The sequence below is a fragment of the Anarrhichthys ocellatus genome, unplaced genomic scaffold, assembly GCF_004355925.1.
Source record: "Anarrhichthys ocellatus isolate YVR2014 unplaced genomic scaffold, GSC_Weel_1.0 scaffold96, whole genome shotgun sequence".
Taxonomy (NCBI): Eukaryota; Metazoa; Chordata; class Actinopteri; order Perciformes; family Anarhichadidae; genus Anarrhichthys; species Anarrhichthys ocellatus.
Genome location: NW_022280126.1, coordinates 746,797 through 769,883, shown reverse-complemented (window position 1 = coordinate 769,883; position 23,087 = coordinate 746,797). Strand labels below are relative to the sequence as shown.

At 41.7% G+C, this 23,087-nt stretch overlaps 1 protein-coding gene across 2 annotated transcripts in view; it reads left to right on the top strand.

Annotated features, from left to right (window-relative positions):
* The first annotated feature begins 10,595 nt into the window (after positions 1-10,595).
* thsd7aa (thrombospondin, type I, domain containing 7Aa) overlaps positions 10,596-23,087 on the top strand; it is a 186,382-nt gene continuing 173,890 nt past the window's right edge. For both annotated transcript variants that reach the window (XM_031875803.1, XM_031875802.1), the window contains exon 1: positions 10,596-11,042. In XM_031875803.1, the coding sequence (XP_031731663.1) occupies positions 10,889-11,042 (154 nt within the window). In that variant the 5' untranslated portion in view covers positions 10,596-10,888. The remainder of the gene's footprint in view (positions 11,043-23,087) is intronic.

The window sequence follows — 23,087 nt, the reverse complement described above, 5'->3', positions numbered from 1 at the left end:
CCAGCCTCCACTGGAGATCAGCTGATTGCTTCCGTGGATGTTCCTGTTGTTGAGGACTTGGAAGAGACTGATGAGAGACCAGGCCAAACTGGTTCTTGTGACCTGCCTGTGACATGGACTGTCCTGCTGACCTGACTGACTCTCGACCTGTTACTTCTGTGCCTTCGCTTGACACGCAGCCTTCTGACGTCGGTTCTCTCATGTCGGATCAAGTGCAGAGTGTACTTGACCTGACACCGCTTGCAGTGAGGAGACACTAGGAGTAAGAACTAGGTGTGGTAGGGCTGTTAGACCTGTTTTGAGGCTTATTCAGCAGATGCACCAGAAAGTTCTCGCAGGGTTATGTTTTGTGTTCTGTGGCTTAATGTACTTGGTGGAGGTGACATTTTCTACGCCTCTTTTGAACTGTGGGGTTATTTTTTGTTTTGTTGTTTTTCTCTTTTTTTCCCGATGGTATTAGAACTTGTGAGACCACTGGTAGTGTGTAACTCTGGATAGGTTGTGATTGTACTGTATTTTCTGTATTTATTGATGCGAGATCTAGTGACTTAACATGTAGATGGGCATGTTTTCCTATTGGTGTTGAAAGGACTTGCTACCCTTTCTCATTCTAATTCTTCAGGAATAGTCATTGACTGGACTACAACATATTCTGAACAGTACTGTACATTATTTTAAAATAGTCAATCTTACCTGGTATGTTCCTGTTTGGTGGTGTTCTCATGGCACTTGTCAATTTTTTTGTGGAGTTTCTTTTATTTAATTGTATTTATTTTTTATTTTTGGTTGGATGAGCAAGTGGAGATCAGTAGGGGGGAATGTAACAGAGTTAATGATTCCATTTGCCATTATTTGCTAATATTACTGTATTATTTAAGTTATTACTAAGCCATATACTTTTCATATAATTTCCTCCTTTATTTCTGTCAATATCATTTACAACTTATCATTAGTTTCCCACGGAGACAAGTGTGTTGTGTATCACATCAGAGCCCAGACCTGCAGCCTTTAGTGGTGCGCCCTGCTTTCCGTGACCGTCTGCAGCACGCTGTCTCCGTGGTAGGTTGATCTATGACGAGCTCCGTTGTGATATCTGTATCAGTTCCTTTTTGTTTGTAGAATTGTTTTAATTCATAATTTCTAGAGCAAATGCTTTATACTGCTAACTTTATTTAGCATTAGTAACATGCTAACAGTGCTAGGCCGTCAGGGCCAGCAAGGCCTTCTCTGCTGGCCTAAACAGAATCACAAAGCTATATCTATTTTATAATTTAATAATTTTTCTTAAATACACTACATGTATTATAATTTATAAAAATATTTTTCCCATTATCTTATTTTCTCATTGCACAGCTACTGTCTTCCTCAGTTGCTCTGCTTCCAGTGCAGCTTGTTTTAAGTAGAGCTTTTATCCAATCAGATTTCACCTCTGTGTCTCTAGGTAAGAAGAGAGGCCTGAGGCCTGCAGACGGAGGCCTACATCCATTTGCAGTTTAAGTGAATGGGGACGATATTGTCGATTGTCATATTCTTCAACCAATCACATCTTTAGTTTGACATGTTGGGCGTATTCTTTGACGTGTCAGAGCCTGCTCGCCGGCCTATAATGACGTCAGCATTAGTGCAGCTCAGTGTCTGCCGCGAGGTGCAGAGTGCGCTGTGATTGGTCAGTGGGCGAGCATGTGACTATCGTGAAACGAAGCTGCATGACGTCATGCTAATAACTTATTTAGCTTTTTAAAACAACGGGGACAGATCCAGCACGGACAGCTAGGGAGTGAGGGATGAGGAGGTAAGGAAACATGAGAACACCAGGGTATGGAGTGAGGGATGAGGAGGTAAGGACACATGAGAACATCAGGGTAGGGAGTGAGGGATGAGGAGGTAAGGACACATCAGAACACCAGGGCACACATGGAGAACTCTGACAAGCTACATATTAGGCAAAGTGAACATCTTTTCTTCTACATAGTTGTCCTCAGTCTCATCTGCTTAACTTGGTCATGGAGGCATCAACATGTAATTGAGATGGTAAATTAACAGTGAAAACTCATCATAGCTTAATTTAACATCAGTATTCATAATTACACTTCATGTTTACTTCTCCTGATCTTTACCTCCTATAACAAGGTCCATAGGGGCATCTCAATAAATAAATATGTTCTATTATATCAGGGCACCTAGTGTATGATAGGAGGAGGGTCGTCACAGTATATATATATATATATATATATATATATATATATATATATATATATATATATATATGTGTGTGTGTGTGTTTTATATTATAGTGAATATTATTATATAATATATATATATTATATTACACTGAATATTATAATATGATGTATATATATTATATTATACTGAATTGCCTGTGAGGGTGACAAAACTACGATGTCCTGACGTGTTTGTCAAAGTGTTAGGCCATGTCCACATTACTCCCTTTCCATTTGAAAACCCATATGTTTTGCTACGTTTACACTGAGCGTCGACACTATGCCGGAGTTTTAGATCACCATAAACGTAAGAGTTTGAAAACGCTTCTGAGGTCGGATAAGTTTGAAAACTCCGGGGTTGCGTTTTCGTGTGGACGGCCGAAACCGGATTAGAAATGATGTTTAACACCTCGTCTGGGCAGAGCATCGATTTCACCCCAACCAACTCAATCAAACCCTCAATCCGCGTTCGCTACTTGATTGGTTGTTAGCAGTCTTGACCAGTGTACGTGAAGAGTCACGTGATATTCGTGATATTCGTTTTCAGGTGTGTTAGTATGGACGGAGATCAATTCGAAAACAATGCTGTAACGCCGTGTGGACGGAGATCGTTTTTGTTTGAAAACTCCGTTTACGTTTAGAGTAGTGTCGATGTACTATTATTTACTGCTTTTTTTCGTCTTGGAATAAATGTTAAATATTTAACTGCAAAGTAGTAATGTGTGTTTGATACCTAATTTGTTTGCATTAAATCATACTGGGATGTTTGCTGAAATTGATTGGATGTGGCACAGCCCTACCTAGAAAATTGTCCACCAGCCGCCACTGCCTAGTGACCCAATGTGACCTCCTGTCTGTACCTGGTCCTGAATGGCAGTGGGGAATGTGGGAAGTGCCACACATTCATGCAGGAGCACCTAGGATCATTGAACTTCTGATGAGGCTTCCAGACTGGTTGTCTTATTATCTGGACATTATCACAGGATTATTACTCTCAAGTTCCACGAGATGTCATGATGCTCCTCATCAGATAAGCGATTCATTACACCGTTACATTTTTAAATTCGAAATAAATACATTTCAAATGCAGTGTTCTATTTTGTAGTGATTATGTTATCTTCTGATTTTAGAACATGCATGTTATGGCCATTCAAAGTTTGTGTGTTTATGATTATGGCTGGCATGGGTGTCTTAACAAAACGGCAGCTGGGTAGTTTGAAAAAGAGGGGGCACACCACTGGCGGTACCGGGCTAATTTGTTGTGGGGTCCACAATGTAGCAGCGGGTGAAATGTTCCTTTATTAAGCTAATGGCTGTGAAATGACTGAAGGGGCCTAGGGGGGGATTAGGTAGGCTGTGCAGAGACCAGAGAAGGTCTGGGGGGTTGTGGAGGTCAAGGCTGGCAGCAGGAGTGTACACATGATGTGGCCAAACGCCAGTAGAAGATGAGGAGATGCTAACAGTTTGCAAATCACTGGTTACATACATTATTGGAATTAAAGATACTGTATGTTCAAATAAAAACATGTTTGTATAGATGTTTGATGTCTTTTTGTGACTGACAATGCCTTTGTACGGTTTATACAGCTTTCACTTTGGCCACTGGCCAGACAGTGTTTTTCAGATTGGAGTGAGATGAGGAGAAAAGGTGATGTCGTGATATTCGCAATAAAACATCTTTGATACGACGTGTCGGGTCTTGGCCAATCAGCGTTAAGATGTCTACACCTACAACTAACGTTAGTGGATTGTGTATTGGCGTTAAAGTTTAAGTTCCGTTATGTTCCGTTACCGTTCAGACTTGCTGGGTTAAGTTAACGTCCACTGCATGCGATTCTTTGTTGACTGTTAATGTTCGTCATCATCGCGATTTAGGAGGAAAAAACGTAACGTGATGAAACATGCAGCCCCCCCGTGTTCCGGTTGAACACGGTATGACCAGAAGTCATAAGTGCATCTCCTTTTTTAACCAAACATCTAAGAGAATAAACCAGAACAAAAGTACAGTGCAGAAACAAACCAGTACGAATACATTAAGTTAAGTGGAAGGCTCAGGGCAGTACTTCTTGAAGAGGTGAGTTTTCAGCCTCGCCGAAAGATGGGCAGCGACTCTGCTGTCCTGACGTCAGTGGGGAGTTCATTCCACCACTAATTGAACTGGATTGAATGCATATTAATTGCAAATAGAAGATAGGCCACAATTCTAACAGCTATACAGTAACAGTGGAAGTCCATTAATGTCAAGCCATACAGTAACAGTAGAAGTTAATATGAAGCCATACAGTAACAGGGTTCAATGAAAACGAATCACTTTATTTTGTACAGGCGATGGTTCTCGCTACTCTTGATATCTTTGTTTTTTTATGACTAAAACTTTTGAAAATGAGACCTCGGACTCAATGGATTTTGTCTAAATAAAGGTTAATAATAATAATAATATTGATTGGAGAAAAAAAAAAGAAGCTAACTAGCCAGCTGTTCAACTAGAGCTGAAATACTGATTAATAACTGAATAATAAACTATGAGTTTGCAGGTATGTGTAATAATGTGTTTGCCCGACTGCTCTTGAAAGTAATTGTTGAGGCTGCTCTCATGACTAGCCCCCAAGTCCCTTTGCAACAGTAAAACGTTTTGTAAGAAACATAATGGTACTTAGATTATATTTTCATCAACATAATAGGGAAACTTTTAAATGAATGCCTTCTATAAAATGTTCTCAGACAAATTCATCCGCTCTAGACACCTGTGTTTTAATGGTTATGTTTCGGCCCTTGGTAAAATATTAATAATGTCAACACTGACTTAAAGCACCAGACAGGGCCTGTTTGCTTTTTCAATATTTAACCAAAACCACAGTCTTTGCGAACCTTAACCAATGGCTTTAGTAGCCTGAATCAAACACAATATGGCAAGTATGACGTGGATGCTGGTCCTATTTTCACAAGGTGAGAAATGTTTTCCCAAAGCTGTATGACCCCACATCATACAGACATGCATACCGACATACACAAACAAGAAGGTTTGCAAGGAAACAACAGAGAGAGCTAGAGATCCGAATGCATTTTGAGATAAGTCTGAGTTTGAGCTGTCAAGTAGAGCAAAGGCACGCTAGACACATACATGGTCAGTGGGTACATTGCTATCCAGCAACAGCTAATCTCTCCTCAGTTGCTAACTTGGCAGTTCTTTGCAAATAAGCTAAATTTAGCTTTAGTCTAAACACGTCTTTACTCTGCCATTACATCAATGAGTGAGGTGATTGAACATTTTCAAGTACAGTATATTTTTATTTTATTGTCATTATAGGCCTCATAATTGTCCGCCTGACTATGTGGGTCATGCTAATCTTTGCGCTTGTCACCTACATTGCAGAGATAAGGAAACGCTTAAAGTCAATCCAGAAATTGGGTTAAAATTATTATGCTTTGTAACCTGGGTAACTTGCCGTTTGTGAAATACGTACATTAAGTAAAAAAAGTACATTCAAATAAGTCAAGATAGCATGTGTACTACTAACAATGACCATGGTTGAAACGGCGGAATGGAAGTAACACTTTGACATTTAAAAAAAAAAAGTGAGAGAACAGCGATGAACTATTAGCGCCAAAGGAGTATAGATACTGTACAGTAAATCACATAAAGACCTATAGCATTCCTATGGCTGATTGGTGGGAGTGTGATGTCTGACATTGTCCATTTGATTTACTGACCCACCTGCTGCTGATCAAATTTAGGATCTGCTTCTATTAAGTGAAGTAGTCGCCTATCATTAATAATAAGTACCTTTTTTAACCTGCCTCGAATATCATACAAGGTCAAACTGAGCCATATCAATAATTTATCCTTTATTCACACTTTTTATGTTTTTGATATCCGTTTCAACAGTTGTTTCTCCCTAGGTCACGCAGATATACACAAATGATTAAGATTACATCTTTAGGTTAACTAATAAAATGTTCTATTCTTATCTACACAAACAAGTACACAATCAGGGATGCAAACCCTTACAAAGCCTCAAAGGTGCTGCACTAAAATTTAGAGCATGAAGTTGATTGCGTTTTTGCCTCTACACGGCTTTCAACATGTCGACGGCTGTGGCGGCTGCTAGTAGCTAATGGTGCTAACAACTCGAGCAGTGCTAGCAACAGCAACAGCTGACAGAGCTAACAGTGTTTTACCTGGTGGGGGAATTGGAGGGTGGGCACTAGACTTCCACGACGACGCCATAGGTGGGGATGGCGTATAAGAGCAGCAGCCATTAGCTAGCCAGTGGGGCACAACAAAGAGACCCACATGCACTAACATGCACTAAAAGGCACACGCAGCCGGCTGGACTGTGTAAACGAAGCACAGAGAAGATCAGATTGCAACACACTCAGGAGTAGAGAGATGTCATTCTCTACTACAGAACAATGCAAAACACAATGTTGTAATAAAAGTGCCATGAAGATTTAAGAACAAGCACCGGTTCAGTCATCATTACGTGACGGATCCCTCTAAACTGTTTTAACTTAAGAAAGCAAAAGTGCCATGCCAGGTTCTTGTCAGCCTTTACAGAGGAGCAATAGAAAGCATCCTGACTGCAAACATTACAAACTGGCATGGGATGTGCACGGCTCAGAACAGGAGGGCTCTACAGCGGTTGATTAAAACCACGCAGAACATCATTGGCACCATCTGATATTGGTGAGAAGAGGAGTCTGCGAAGAGCCAAAGGGGTATTAAAAGACAAAACCCACCCGGCCTCCACCGGTTCACCTACTGCCGTCTGGAGAGAGATACAGAAGTATCAGCTGCTGAACCACCAGACTTAGGAACAGTTTCTTTCCTCTGGCTGTGAGACTCCTGAAGCCATCCTCCACCCTCCATATATATAATGAAAAAAATTGTTTTTGTAATTTTCCTATGTAGCAAAATGGGACTAAAATCTGAATTCCGTTGTGCACCCTATTGTACAATGACAAATAAAAAAGCAGTTGAACCGTGTTACCTTGTAGATGATCCCAGTCAATAGAGTTCTGCATGTTCTCCCATGTTCCAGATCATTGGTTTTCTCCCATCAATTCGGTTTCCTCCCACATTCCCTTTCAGATTGAACCACGGCGAAAGATGGTATTTTAAGAGGATGTCAGAGAAGCTCGTCCCCTGATCTCCACCTCAACATCTAATCACCCACATCTTATTAGACCTGCTGTGTACACTGAGCATCTGTGGATCAATACAATGTCATCTGTTCACTACAGAACCACTACTGCTTCTACAGACAACTTCCTCTCACCTCACACACACTTAAGTGTGTTTCCTGTTTATAACAAACTGCCATCATAAAATCTTGTGGATGGTTGGGGTTTTATTTGTCCAGGTTTTGAGATAAACTGACTCCACCTCAATTCAACAAATACAAACAGATTTATGTCTAAAAGGGGAGCCATGCATGCTGCTTTATCTGAATAATGTGTGTCTGATTTTTAAGTGATGTTACTTACCTACATGACAAGGTTTCTTGAAGACTGTATTGTGTAGTGTCCTTTCTTTGTCAACCAGAATCCAGAAAATCTGATGGTTTTAGCCCTACTGGATAGCCTCTAGGAAGTTAATTTCCTCATTTGAAACATGTACGAGCCAGATTGCATATACATTGGATTGAGGATGAACCCTTCCTAATTTAAAGCAGTGATTCTCAACTGGCATTTGGAAACAAAACACCTTCTCTCAAAGATAAACCTGTTGAGTACTTTCGAAGACGACTTCAAGACCTGAGGACATCACGCAAGTGTCTTACTTACCTGCAGCCATAGACATGGACGTGTTACATCAATCAGCAGCGGATAAACTGAAAACTATACCTCTGTCAAATGACACTAAGTAGGCGAATTGAAGACCTGTCGGATGACATCAAACAACAGACCACAGCTCGAATTAAGGCAAGAGGTCATTTTGCATTACAAATGGACGAATCTACAGACATCACAAACAAAGCAGTTTTACTTGTTTACGTGAAACATGTGGGACAGGGACTTACAGGAACAATTTATCTGCACAAGAGAGCTCCCTACACTACATCTTCAGCTCAGGTTCAGACTGCACCATCTTTACATCAAATACATTTGAGAAGTTGAACATTTGGGTCGCGGCTTGTCATTAAGGGGTGATGGTGGGTCCCGCAGCCAGACCAGTTGAGAACCACTGATTTAAAGTATGTATTTCTGCATTTTTTATTTTATTCATTTGACAGGGACAGTGCACAGCTTCTTCGCTTTAGAAGCTAATTTACATAGTCGCTGGGCAGGAAACAGTGAAGAAGAGCAAAATTGCAGAGGTTTCAGTAGAGGCATGTTAAACCAGAATCTAAAACAAATGTGACACTCATTTTATATTATTTGCATGTCACTATAGTTATTTATTCCATCAACTGTTCTGACTTTGTTTTTTTAAACAATCAATCAGACCTATTTACATGTTCCCATTCAATGAAAACTATAACCACGTATGAAAGGACAATGCTTTTAGGATGAGTGCAGTACCACGATTCAGCCACCAGATGGAAACATTGTTTTCACGTGAAGGCTGAAGATGCAGCAAAGGTTAGACAGGAATCATGGCTGTTTCATTTTTCCCTTCTTCTGCTGCTGGTTCAGTGAGGTTTGGTCATAGAGAGACAAGACTGAGACCCTTGGATCTGTGCAGTCTCAGCTTTCATATGGACATATCCTATCGTTTGTGCGGATTGCATGAAGAAGCAAAATCTCTAGCATCACTATGTGTACATACATCAGCAGTTTTTACTGTGTTCTCATATAGTTGCTGGGTGTTGGATTTTAGTTTTGGCAGAGTAGGGTGGGTAATGACATTGTGGGATTTGTAGTTAAGGTGTTTTCATGCATGCTTCCTTGTTAGGACGGGTCCTTACAAGTCGTGTCCTACAGAGGTTAGGCAAGACTCCTTGGAACATTGGAACAGTCTAACTTAACAAAGTTTGACTGAGGCATCCGCAAGGACGGTGTCATAGTAGTCTACTTTATGGCTGAGAATTACAATTCTGTAATTCAATTTATTATTAAAATGATCTTTAATAACAGACCCTAAAAAAAGGTTTACTTGGCCCACCCAAGTAAAGTCAGTGTGTCGGAAAAACAGCAGGCTAACTTGCATATAAACAGTAAAGCGACACTTGGTATCAATCCATCCTGAGCTTCAGTTTGAAGTTAATCCTGCTGTACTGACCCTTATTCAGAAAGATTATTTTTGTGGGGACGTTTCAGTCAAAAATAAAAAGTTTATCCACATCCTCCGATGAGGATGGGAGTACAAGCAGACTATTCTGTTGGTTCTTGCAGCCAGCATTTCAATTTCAATTGTATTCAATTTTATATAGCCCAATATCACAAATCACAAATTTGCCTCAGAGGGCTTCACAATCTGCAAAGCATACAACATCCTCTGTCCTTAGACCTTTGCATCAGAAAAGGAAAACTCTGGGATCCCTCTCACAGAATGTGCATATGACAGCAAGTCCAGGTGTAACCCTGATCCATGAAAACCTGCGAGGCAAGAAGGCACAGAGACTCTGGGGAAGAAGTTGGTTCCATGCATTAATGGCATCAATGAATACAGATGCAGAGGGAGCTGAGTGTATCCTAGGAGGTCCTCCTGCAGTGTAGGCAAACCTGAGCCAGCCCGAACTATAAGCGTCATCAAAAAGGAAAGTCTTCAGCCTACTCCTAAATGTGGTGAGTGTGTCCGCCCCGCGGACTGAAACTGGAACCTGCTTCCACAGGAGAGGAGCTGCATTTTGTGAGTGCAGTGCTCTAGCAACAGAACGAGTAGAGTGCTCTGCTCGTACCATGTTACCACGTTAACGATAGTGAAAAAATGACATAATGGTGGATTCACTTGGTACTGTATAAATGACAACCAGCTGTAGGTGATTCTATGGCACACAAAGCCCATAGGACGTCATATCCGATTTACTTGAGATACTAAGTACGTTCTGTTGATAATATTTCTTATATTGACCTGCAGTGGATTATTTTCACTGTGCGGTATTAGTACTTAAGTACAGCATCTGAATACGTTTTCCATCACCGACCTTGTGGTATCCCTATTTCACTTCCTAGCAATGACAATATGTTTTGGTAAGTAGTATTTTAAGCCATTTGTGTTGTCCATTTTACCAACAAATACACCTCCACCTGCCAGATCGGAGTGCAGAACAGCTTCACTGAGCCCTTTGAAAAAGGGATGAGAGACGAGTGAGAGGGAGGGAGGGTAGATAGGCTATAGAGGGCGGGTGTGTGTGCATGTGACTGCGTGTGTGTGCATGTGACTGCGTGTGTGAGAGAGAGAGAGAGAGAGAGAGAGAGAGGGAGGCGCTGCATCAACCCGGTATACAGCAGCAGCAGCAGGCTGGGCTTAGGGATCTATTGTTCCCTGTTTTATTACTGCCAGACCCTGTTCTCGCTCATTAAGGATCCAACAGAGAAAGAGAAAGAGAACGGACGAGGAGAACGCCTTTGCCTGGGATTACTTCTTCTTGAACGAACTGGTGTGGACAAAGCAGAAGCAGAAAACACACACACTTCAGTCTAGCCCCCTACCTCGGGCCAGGCTTGTTTTTCCCCCCCTTGACTGCATTGGGAGCTACAGTACTTGCCGTGCGGTGGCCATGGGGCTGGCCAGCAGAGCTGTGGGGACGCTGGGGGTCTCGAGAGAGGCACAGCTCCCCTCTCTCTGGAGGATAGCGCTGCTTTTCCTCTCCATCTGGGAGATGGATGCACAAACCGCAGTGGAAACTAAACCCCTGTACATCTGGCAAACAGGTACGGTCCACCGTCTTTTACTATTTCACCACCTGGGGGAGGTCCTGGAGAGGCCAAGTCGCTGTATGGAAGTCCCATCTACTACTACTCTTGCAATAAATGCTTGTGTAGCGTATAGCAGCATGCAGTAAAGGTGGTGAACTTGCTCAAAGTGTTCTGCTTTATGGTTTTGGTGTCTTTATCTCCATTCTATTGTAGTCTTCACTTTTTATTATTTCATCAAACCATCCTGCAAATGAAGGGAACCTTCATTGAAAGCAAAAGTTTCTTTCCGACGCCTCTTCTTTTGCAGACATACATGTGGCAGAGGTTGATGCATTGGAGCCATCTTGCTACTGGTTAGTGTGGTAACATATTTACTGCAGTCCCTGAGGTGAATGTCTCTTTGCCCCCAGACTGGGGGGTTAGAGGAACGTGCATGTGCAGTCTTTTGGCTGCGCTTGCCCTGTTCTGGACTGAGGCAGCTGGGACTCCTCGGCTGCCCTGCGTTTCTATTGACTCATTTATCACAGCTTGACATATAGTTCAATTGATGAGAAATGATGTGTGCACTGTAGCTGCATGTGGCTCTTTCCTGAGAGGGGGAAATAAAGCATGCTGTACACTCCGTTGTACATGCAGCAGTATTTTAGTGCAGATGCAGCTTGTTGTGAATACAGTAGCTTTACAGTGTAGGCAGCTGTGCAGTACAATGCAAGGCTCCTCACTGCTGTTTTGGGTGGTGCCTCTCATTCGTCGAGGCTTATGCACTGCAAGAGAGCAGCACATGGTCAGAAGGACACAATGCTGATGCATAGCAAAGCGAGCAGAGTGAAGGAGTGGGAGGAGTGATGGGAGCCGGAGTGTGGGGGTGAACCCCCCGCACCCATTGGGACAGGGGTGCACTTTGGATGCAGCCAGAGATCAATGTTTTCTTTCACTTCTGTCTAATCTCTCTCTGTTTGGCTGGATCAATGTACTGGTTTCACTGGGATCCTGACAGTGCAACTCAGCCTGGGATGGGATCAATGGTGACTTTGGGTGGAGTCAAAAATGTAATCTATACTGGTTAATAATCTGTGTTTGTGATATCCAGAATGTGCATGATGTGATTACCAGAGGACGTTTGCTTTGTTTGGGTCAAAGTTGTAACAAGAAAGAAGTCATTGAGCTGTGGATAATGTTTGTGTTGTCATGTGATTGGAGAGATACCTGTGTGGGTAAAATAGTCTGCTTTGATGTTTCTGTTTAATTGTCCAGCATTGGTTAAGCAAACAGAGGGACACTGAGAGCTCGTTAGCTTTAGAACCTACAGTTATAATTCATTTGGCACCTCAATTTCAAAATAACTTCAAAAATACAAATAGGTCAAACTCTCTTTACATTCTCTGTTGTTTTACCTTAAATGATGATTTGTTGTCCTCTTGACATTAGTGTTGTTTACCAGCTGCATTGCTCTCACTCTGTAAAGGAATGGAAATCCTCTGGTATTATGTGCCGTACCTCCCACTGTGTTAAAGCAGGGGAGGAGATTATGAGGAGAGAAACCAGAGCAGATTGGTCAGACAAAGTTAACCTACATACCATACAGACGTGTTTGTGTGTGTCTCCTCTTGGCTTAAGTGCGCCGGCACTTGATGCTAGCTTGGCTAGCTGACCGGACTGCTGAGATGAATGGTAGTGAACCATTTTTGAATGTTTGTGTGTTCTTGTCTTTGACGTGATATTTCCTCCTGGAGCCCCAATCCTTCTGCATGTGCTCAACAAAACAGCGCATGAGGCTTCTTCCTGCACCTCAGCCCCTCCTGTCTGGGTGCAGGAGCAAAGATGATGTCTGTTGACTCCTTAGAAAAGGAGGTGTAATATATTTGCAGTGAATAATTGGCTTAACACACACCCCTGGTACAGATGGGCAGCTGGAATTAGCCCAGTGGCTTCAAATAGGTTACTCCGCTGAGTAAAGCGGGGGTTTGGGTTCTCCAGAGACGGCTGTTCCCAGCAATATGTGCGGAAGTGCCAAAGGAAAGAGTGCGGTTTCACTAAATGCTTTCAGGAAATATTAGTATTTAATCATCCCCTGTGGACTACTACCAAGGCTGATGTGTAACCAAGCCAGCAATGTTGAATGAAACAAAGAATAATTCATGTGTGTCACATTAATGCTCTACACCATTATGGGAGGTTGTAGCGATGTGTGATGTGACACTGTGTGTAATGTGTCTTGGCAGCGGCCCTGCTGGTATTGTCTCCGTTTGGAGCACAGAAGCCACGGACAGAAGGTGGGAGGATTAAATCCCTGTTCCTCTCTGAGTGGAGATTGCAGGTTGATCTCTTGGGTTTTGTCTCACTGCCAGCTAGACTGGAGGATGGAGTATCTTTCTTTGTTGAATTTTTCATTTTTTGGACAAATACAGTTTATTGCAGATTAAATCAGTAATCTCCGAGTAAGTTTCAGTGGGCAGCTGAAAGCTTCTTCCTTCCACATCACACTTTAGTACGTTGCACAGATTTAAGATGAGCACAGAGCAAGTAATTGGCATTCACATATAGTCAAGGTGGAACACAGTCCATGCATTTTGATATTTTCAACTTCGCAGCATAAGAGATGTTTGTCAGTTTAGCAGTCTGCTGTGACCTCTAGACCTTTGGGACAGTCTACTACACAAGTCTTTGGAATGTCCCTCATTTTTGAAATACTTTGAGATATGTGGTGGAGAATGTCAGGTTTCACTGCTGATAGACAGAGGGTGGATATTCAGTTTAATCCTCAGCAGAAGTGATGAACGGATGTTGAACTGAATGTGCATTTCCCCTCAAGTCTCATGCTGGCAGCAGGTGGCGGCTGAGGTGGATGGCGGGTGGTTGATTGCTCCTTGTCACATCATATCTTTACACCCCAGACGCCAACGCTGCGGTGTCACTGGTGCAGGGAACATGGCCAGTTCAAATGTTGGTGAATCATTTAAACGTGTAAAGTAAAGATCACAAGGTGAAACTAGAATATTGATAAATATGAATATGCCTGTAAATCACATTTGGTCACAACATCACAGAGCTATGGAGAAACACATCTCACTAATAAGTGGACATTGAATCTAGAAACACGAGCAACCAGGCGATCAGTCCATAAACAAAGCCAGAGCTACGTGAGAAATAATCTGTAAACTCTCACTCAACAACCACAGTTGACAGATCAGCGTCATGCTTCAGCTTTAATCTGCTGTACTTACTGTTAATGTATTGCAAAGACATTTCTTTTAAATCCATTTTAAACAGCACAGGGAATGAATTTCCTGAGGCAGCGTCACATCTTTTGTGTGCAGATGACACAATGCAACATATCCAGCCTGGCTGATGTTTGCTCTGTAGGCATGTGCCTGAGTTTGCTTTAAGTTATCATTATGATAGAAATGTTAAATAAATATAATAAGGTGATAAAATAATGACAACATTTTTGTTCAGGCTGACTTCCCCAGCCTCGCTTGCATTACGATTGCATTACGATTGTATTACGATTGCATTACGATTGTATTACGATTGCATTGCAAATGAATTTGTCCTCAAAATGTTCATTTTGTCAAGACTTTCAAATCCAATTTGAACCTCAAAATCAAAGTTCTCAGTGTCTTGTCTTGTGTAAAAAGGTTAGTCCCTCATTGTGGACCACTCCTGTCCTGCTGCAATGTATATAGAAAAGAATTATTTTTGGATGACTGGCATTCAAAGGCTGAGAAATCACAGTTGCCTTAAATAAGCAGGTTATGGTGCTGTATACTTTCAGGGTGCCCTTCTTGATGTATTCAGTGCAATCCTCTTACCCATCACTACCACCACGACCAGTGAACATCACAAGGCTCGACACTTCTTGGTACAGCGCAGGACAACAATAGTCTTTGCAGAGTCAAACAAGCTGGAGCAACGCCTGATGGTAATTAGTGGGGCAGTTCCCCTGTAAAGACCCAGTCAGCTTCAGAAAGACCCAATGAATGGAGGCTATTTAGGCCCGTTTAAAGCTCACACACAAAGAACGACACAGTGTCTCTGTATTGTCCTCATGCAGCGTGCGGCTCTGTTCAGGCCCTCTGCTGCAGATGCTCATGTCCATGTGCTGCACAAAAGAAAGAAGAGGCTTCACCTCAAGTCACATGACCCACTCTTTGTTCTTCCTCCGATGTCCCCATAGCATCCCCCCCCTGCCCCAACACACCATCACCACCCTCTCCCTCTCTCAAAGCGACCTTTAACCTCAGGGCTGAGAGGGGTCTCCAGAGGGTATCAGCTGTGAAAAGGAGGCGGGTGTGGAGGGTGAAATACTGCAGCTTCTGCAGATCAAGTGTCAAGTGCTTAATTCAGCCATTTACACCAGTAAATAGAATCAGCTCCTGGTGAAGTGGAGGTCGACTGATTTAGGTTTTTAAAGGTGACGGTGATACCGATACTCAAGGTTCCAGTTACGTGTATATTTAAAGCTGAACTGATCAATATTTTCTAGGGCTGTAACAAATGTTATCTTTTTAAATTTTAAGCTTCAATTTAGGTTTTTGAATGATGCCTTGAATGTCTGTCGTTTATGATGGCATCATCTAAAAATATTAGTGCTGGGCAACGATTAAAATATTTAATCGCGATTAATCGCATGGATTTTTTACGATTATTCGCATTGTTATGGCAAAGTTCAATAATGAATTCAAAAGTAGTGTATTGCGCACTTTTATTTTAAAAGTACTGCTATATGAACAAAGGGGCAATAACATTTGGTTCACGAGATGCAGGTAGCATGTTTTATACTTAATGTGAATATAATTCATACTTTGTTGGCATCTTATTCTGAAAACCGGATGCTCGTCTGAAGAAACCGGATGTTGTCTCACGTTATTCTTTCCGCTAACTTTCAAAGTCCTTCGCTCGCTCCCAATCTGTGCCGTTTAAATGTGTTTTTGTTGTTGTTTTTTAATTATTATTATTATTATTGTTATTATTATTATTATTATTATTATTATTATAACTGACTATAGGATGTTTGCTGGCTTTTATCCCACTGTTCTTGTCATCCTCTTGTTATGTATATGTATGTCTCTTGTCTTTCAATAAAAAAAATTTAAAAAAATAAAAAAAATGCGTTAACGGGTGATAAAATAATTGTCGGCGTTAATTAATGAATGCGTTAAAGCGAAAATAACGCGTTAACTTGCACAGCACTAAAAAATATATACTGTATATATATTCCCCAGTTTTAATAAAGCAATTCATCAGATTAAATGAATTCATCTTTATTTTGTTGAATCAACTTTCTTTAATGAATACAACTCAGTTATTATGAACTCAGAATGCTATTTCTTCACCCCCCGCTCTAACTTGTGATATTTCTTTGTTAGCTGACCCAAACCCGCCCAACCCAGTGGCATCACTATTACACAGCCAGCTCTACAAATAACATATTACTAATGATATTAGTGTAGCCTATTCTTTTATTGGCTTTAAACACAAAGACAACTCATGCAAAAAAAACCTAAATGTTGAATTTGAATGTTAATTTATGAATGAAGCTTCAACGCTTCAAACTATTTGGTACGGCCATCATATTTTCTATGTGAACAAATCACTAAGTGTAATATGACATGCACTGACAAACTCAAAGAGAATTACAACCAACTCTTTAAAAAAAGATCGAATAGCGTTTTGCTTTGGTCTCTGGAGCACGTTTTTATGTTTTGTTCATTCTCACCTCTCACGTTTGGTGAAAACGCTCTCACAGTACCTCTGTATGTTACCGACCCACAACCATGTGTCAGACAGACAAAGTTAGCCTCTAGTTTGTGAACAGGAAGTGTGGAGTGTTTAACAACTAAAGAGCCAGAGTCTTTTCTCAGTATTAGTGGAAAACTAAACAGAGCTAAATGGAGAGTGACTATTGGTATTTGACTTCAGATGTATTCTATGCTAATGTTGCTCTATGTTTGCTGATGTGAGCAGAAAAATGTTTGCTAACTTTAACAGCTTTACAAGGCCTTAATATGTCAAGTGGCCAAAATAGTCGTTCTTACGACTCGGATGAAAAGAGAAGCAGCCCAGAATTAACGCAGTGATCATGGGGACACGTCATACTGTCAGGATCTTTACACGGGAAGCTGTCTTAGATCACAGAAAAAACTTCACTCAAGGGGGCATTTCTGAATGAAAAGTTGTATTTATTGTTACATTTGTCTTAGTCTTAGTTTTGATCATTTTCATTTCTTGTTATAGTTTAAGACATCCTGAAGTTCATCAGTAGAGAATGAAAGTTAGGTTTAACTGTCAGGAGTCATTGTCGGGACAAAGGCCTTCACATTAACCACATAATGTCAGTACTAGAAAAAATGTTACTTATATTTTCCTTAACAGTTATATTGTTCATACTGTTTTACATTTTCTGAAATAGAAAATTCAATTTCATAGTTTTTTACTAAGATAAAGGACATTTATTTGCAATTACATATTAACAAGGGGCATTGTCAGACATGTTTAATAAAAACAAGAATAACATAAACAAGTCTGTATAATAAGCAAGTGTATCCCGTCGCTTTACTTTGGTAAAGACTGACAGGGTCAAGAGTAACAATGGCCAACATCTGTTTAGAATCAAACTACACCAAAGTGGTTCCACATCTGTACAAAGTAACAGCAGGTATCGATAGAACACGCATGTTGCTGATCACAACAAAAACGTATTTCTGTCTGTAACATTACCTTTAATCTGAAAAGTGTTACTTTAGTATCGGCTCTGCTACATGTAGTCTATCTACCGACTGCATTTACAACTGCATGTAGTAGGAACGTCTCACGTTGTATAAGTACTGACTGCTGTCTGATCAAGTAGTGTGCTGTAGAGCTGCAACCATTAATCGCTTAATCAATTAGTTGTCAACTATTAAATTAACCGCCAACTATTTTGATTATCAATTCATCTGTTTGAATAATCTTTTCGGAAATTAAAGTCAAAATTCTCTGATTCCCATTTTGTGAATGTCAATATTTGACACTTTCTTTACTCGTCTATGACAGTAAACTGAATATCTTTGAGTAGTGGACAGATAAAAACATCTTGGGCTGTAGGAAACACTGACTAGGATTTTGTGACATTTTATAGACCAAACAATTAATCAACAAAATAATCAACTGATTGATTGACAAAGAATAACTGTTACTGCATACAGACACAGTGACTGATGTTCACATCCCATGTCCTACCAACAGTCCGCAGTGGTTTCTTTGCTTTTATAATGTTGCTGTTCTTCACAGTGCAGCATGACTTTCATTTCAGCTAAAAGTTTGAATACATCTCCCACCACTGCTATTTCAAAACTGTTGATCCTTACTCTGAGGTTGTCATTTTGCTGACTTTGATTAAAACCCATGAGTCTTGGCTGTATCAGTGACTAGCTTGCCACTTTAGATAATAATAATGTCATACAACTGGTAAAATCGATTAATCTTCTGATTTTACTGTGGCGTTTCCTAAAATGTCCGACTGTATTGACGGAAGTTGATGTACGTCGCAGCATGTGTAGCTTCGAGGGGTGAAAAGCTGTTTTCTTTTTTGTTTTGAGCGCTTCTGATGTTGAGAACCCCTTTCAATAAAAACATATGGATGTTCACAAGTGCTTAAGAGGCGTTTTTTGTGTTGAGCAGACACTTGAGTGTGAGATTGGCCATGCAGAAGGAGCTGGAAGAGCGCTATCAAGGCATAATGGAGGCGGCTGAAATTATTTCTGTTTTCTCTGGGATTCATCAAGTGCCAAATTGCAGCCATTATTCTGTGTGGGCTTGAAAAAGCTGCATCCAGCTGTTCAATTCTGCCTGGCAGGCCATCCCAGGTGGAGGAGAGGTTTGTGTGTATCTCACACTCACTCACTCACACACTCACACACACACACACACACACACACACAGGTGCACAATACACACTGAACTCAGTGCTGTGTCTTTGTCATTATCTCAGCCGTCTACTGTCTCTAATCATCCCTGTAATCCCCATGAACATTAACACACTTTTTCTTACTTGACAAGTAAAAAAATAATTAATAATCCGGTAGTTTAGCATTTCATTGCCCTCACAAAAGCAGAATGACATTTCGTCTCGCACCTCCTTGCTACATTATGCTATTTATTTTATTTCTCACCCACACAAATAGCTACAGCAACACCCATTCACATTCACACACACACACACACACGCACACACAGGGATGGGCTTTGTGCTGAGTGTGCATGTGTGTGCTGTGTGCCTCATTACTCTTAGTGAGAGGGCTGACAGTGGGGGAGGAGTGTTGCTGTCAGTATCTCACCTGCAGGCAGTGGACACAGGGAGGCTGAGTAATTACATGGGAGTGAGGTTTGTTCGATCCGGGTGCGACTCCACTGCATGGCAGACACTTTGTCCGTTAACTGACAAAAGGCCAGTGCAGACAAAAAACACACTCCGGTTTGACTGATAAATGGTTTTACAGATGTATGAGGCTGACACTGGCCAGGTATTAACACAATTAAATGTCATGAGAGTGTCTGGCAGCCCTGAGAGGCCGCTTCGTTCATTACATCCACCATATGAAAGTGTTAAGCAGACCAATAACAGAGTCTAATTTAAAGAATGGCTATAATTGGTGTGGGGTTAAAACTGAAAAGCCGGTCATGAGGATGCGCTAGAGCAGCTGTTCCCAAACTTTTTAGGCCACGCACCCCCTTCTACATCCCGACCGGGTTCACGCACCCCCAATCCCCCACACCTTAAAAAAAGCAACAGAGCCTATTTATAGCCGCATAAAAATCGGACCAATGAGAGAACAGTTTGCTCGCGCGTGGCGTTTTTTTACAAGATAAAAAGACAAAAAAGACAAAAAATCTTCCTGCACCGTGCCTTCGAAAAGGTAACGGACGTACACCAGAAGATTGGCCATATTACCACATGTGTAGACTCGTCTACTTGCAGAGAGTAGAACTCACTCTTCTTCACGCGACCGACTAATGTAGCCAGGATGTCTTCGGACAAAGCATCGATGCTGCGCGACACAGTGTTGTTGGACACCGGGATCATGTCCAACTTGTTTGCTTCTCTCTCTCCATCATACATTCCACCATCTCTTTGGCAGCTGGCAATCACACGTCTTCGGCGATTGTGTGAAGTAGCCCCTTTCTTGCTATTCTGTAACTGACCAGATATGAAGCCCGTAGTGCGTGTTTTGTAGACCCAACACATGAATGAGTTCCCCCAAAACTAAAATGCATTCTCAATTACGTTTGACCAAAAACGCATTTTCTCCCTGATTACGTTTGTGTTTGACGTATTACATTGACTTATTACAAACACGTTTCTACTCAACATTTTAACACTGACATTTTTTTCCCTCTCCACCACCGCCTCTCCTTCTCCCTATTACGCGGTCAGAATACTACCACAACACGCCGCCTGTCTCCGGCAGAAATGCGCTCATCCACGCACGGGAACAACACTGAGTTGTCGGCCGAGATACCACCAAAACGCCCCGCCTGTCCCCAGCAGAAACGCGCTCATCCAGGCCGAGCAACGAGGAACATTACGCGGCTACAATACCTCCACAATGGCCCGCGTGTAAAATCCGGGAGTAACCGTGACTCTCTTAAGGGTTAGGTTTGGGTGGGGACGTGGCTTCCTAGTGGAAGTTATGGTTAGGGTTGGATACAAATAAATAAAATATACCTCCATAACACCCCGCCACTCTCGGCTCATACCTCCCCAGCAACGAGGCACATCACCCGGCCACAATACCTCCAGAATGTCCCCCGGGTGAAATCCGGGACTTGGTTTTATGGTTCCGAGTGGCGGGCGCTCACCCGTTGGCGCTAGACGCGAGGTCTCCAGCCGCCCCCGCAGTGAGGCACCCCATCGTCAGGTCTGTCAGCCCTCGGAACAGGCCGCGGGGAAACAACTTGTGGGTGGCGGGGGTAGAGGCGAGGCAGATCACAGAAAAATAATAAAGACTAGAGTATGGCAAAGATATGTTGATGAGAAACGTATTTGTAATACGTCAAACACAAACGTAATCAGGGAGAAAATACGTTTATGGTCAAACGTAATTGAGAATGCATTTTAGTTTTGGGGGAATGTAATTTTTAGGAGACAGGACTGCACCATTAGACCACCATTACATTTTTTCCTCTCTAGGCAGCTCGCGCACCACACTTTGGGAATCCCTGCTCTAGAGGGACTTCAAACAGACAGGGTTCATCCTCTGGGGTGCATTCATTTTGCTCAGCAAATTTGAACAAAATCGGTTAGTTGTTGAAATCTGCTGTATACAAGGAGAACTATCTGCCCTATCGCTGGAACTAAAAAAACATTCTGGAAGATAGAAATAAGCCATGCTCTTGAATCATGAATATCCATTGCAAATTTATAAGAAATGTGGCCGTTAGTTTTTAAGTACCTTGTCATGGATCGTAGTGGTCTTGTGTAAATTTAGCCTGCGTTAAGCCCACCAGAGACTGCTACTCTGTCAAACTGTCAGAGCTACCATGCACTAACTGCACTTGCTGCATAAATATCACATTTTTGAAAAAGCTATTTCAGAGAAAAGCAGAGAGAATAAATGCACACTGAATAAATGTACATACTGCTTTTACTGTTTACAATCTTTAAACAGTAAAAGCAGTATGTACATTTATTCAGTGTGCGTTCAGTAGCTAGTGTATAGACGTGCTAACACTGGTTAATGATGTGCTAACATACTCTGCTAATCATAGCTCCACAGGTTTTTACATAGAAACATTTTCTATGTAAATCTCAGCTCCAAATCCACAGAAGCGGCCTAAAAAGGAAGAAGATCTGAAATGATTGCAAGAGAGTCCATGGAGCAGAGCTGCATAGCTGTCGGAGCCTGGTCAATGCCATGCTTTGATTGGCCAGAGGAATCAACAACATCTTTGGGGATCATCCTCTTGGGACCATGAACAGACACAGCACATTTTGTGGTATATAAATTGTCAAGTCAAACAGGGTTTTTCTTTTGAAAACTGAAAAAGATTTAAGCTAATCGTAAATAAAGTAATAAATAAAGCAGTTTGTAAAGTAATTAATACTGACAATCTGACTATTCGGGAAAGAAACAGTGCGGAACCAATCTGGCTAGAAGCCTAGATAAGCAGACACGCAGTGACACGCCGTGTCGCAGTACATACGATCCGTAATTGGACAAACACCGCACCAAAAGAGATGGCATGGTATGGAGATCTGCGATATGACTGTGCACGACTGACGAGTCTAAAAGCCCGGAGAGGCAGCCGGTAAGAGAGCTGAAGTTTCCAAACAACTGAGAGACTTTGTAGCTGACGTGAAGATCACTGCGTGACCAGTTGGTTAGCACGAGCATTAGCATTACGCCACGGGGATCTGTAGCAAATACATATGGCGATAATTTAACCCTTTGGTGTACGATATCGTGCTTTGTTTATGATCGATTGTCCGATAATGTTTTCTATCTGGTTGTAAATCATATGATGGTGGAAGGTAGATGGTGATAGTTTAAGAGTTTTCATTGTTTGCTGATGGTATAATAAGTACATCCTGGTTCACTTTTGATCACCAACTGTGCTGAAATGAAGTATAATATATTACCTGCTGTTAAGTTATGGCAGCAGTGAGAACATGTTTAGATTAAAGCAGTGGTTCTCAAACTTTTTCTGTCACGCCTCACTTTGGAGGAAGAAAAATGTTCATGCCCCACCACCCCAACAAAACTTTAACAAAATGGTCCATGTTGAACTTTTATTGACATAACAACATGTTGTGACTCCTCCATCTGTGCTTTTTCAAATGTACAGTGTGATGAGAGGGCATGTGAGCCCTTGTTGCTGTACTTTATCTCTTTGGAGCAGAGGCTGCATTTAGCATACCCTGCCTTATCAATGTATTGAAAATACTGTGACAGCGGGAAGCTGTACTCACATCTGTTTAGACCTCCACCTTTATCCAAAGCCCAGCTCCACTCACATCTCAGCCCTGCGTCAAGCTGCGCTACAGACAGCCTCCTCTTCATGAAGCTCTTTGACCTCATC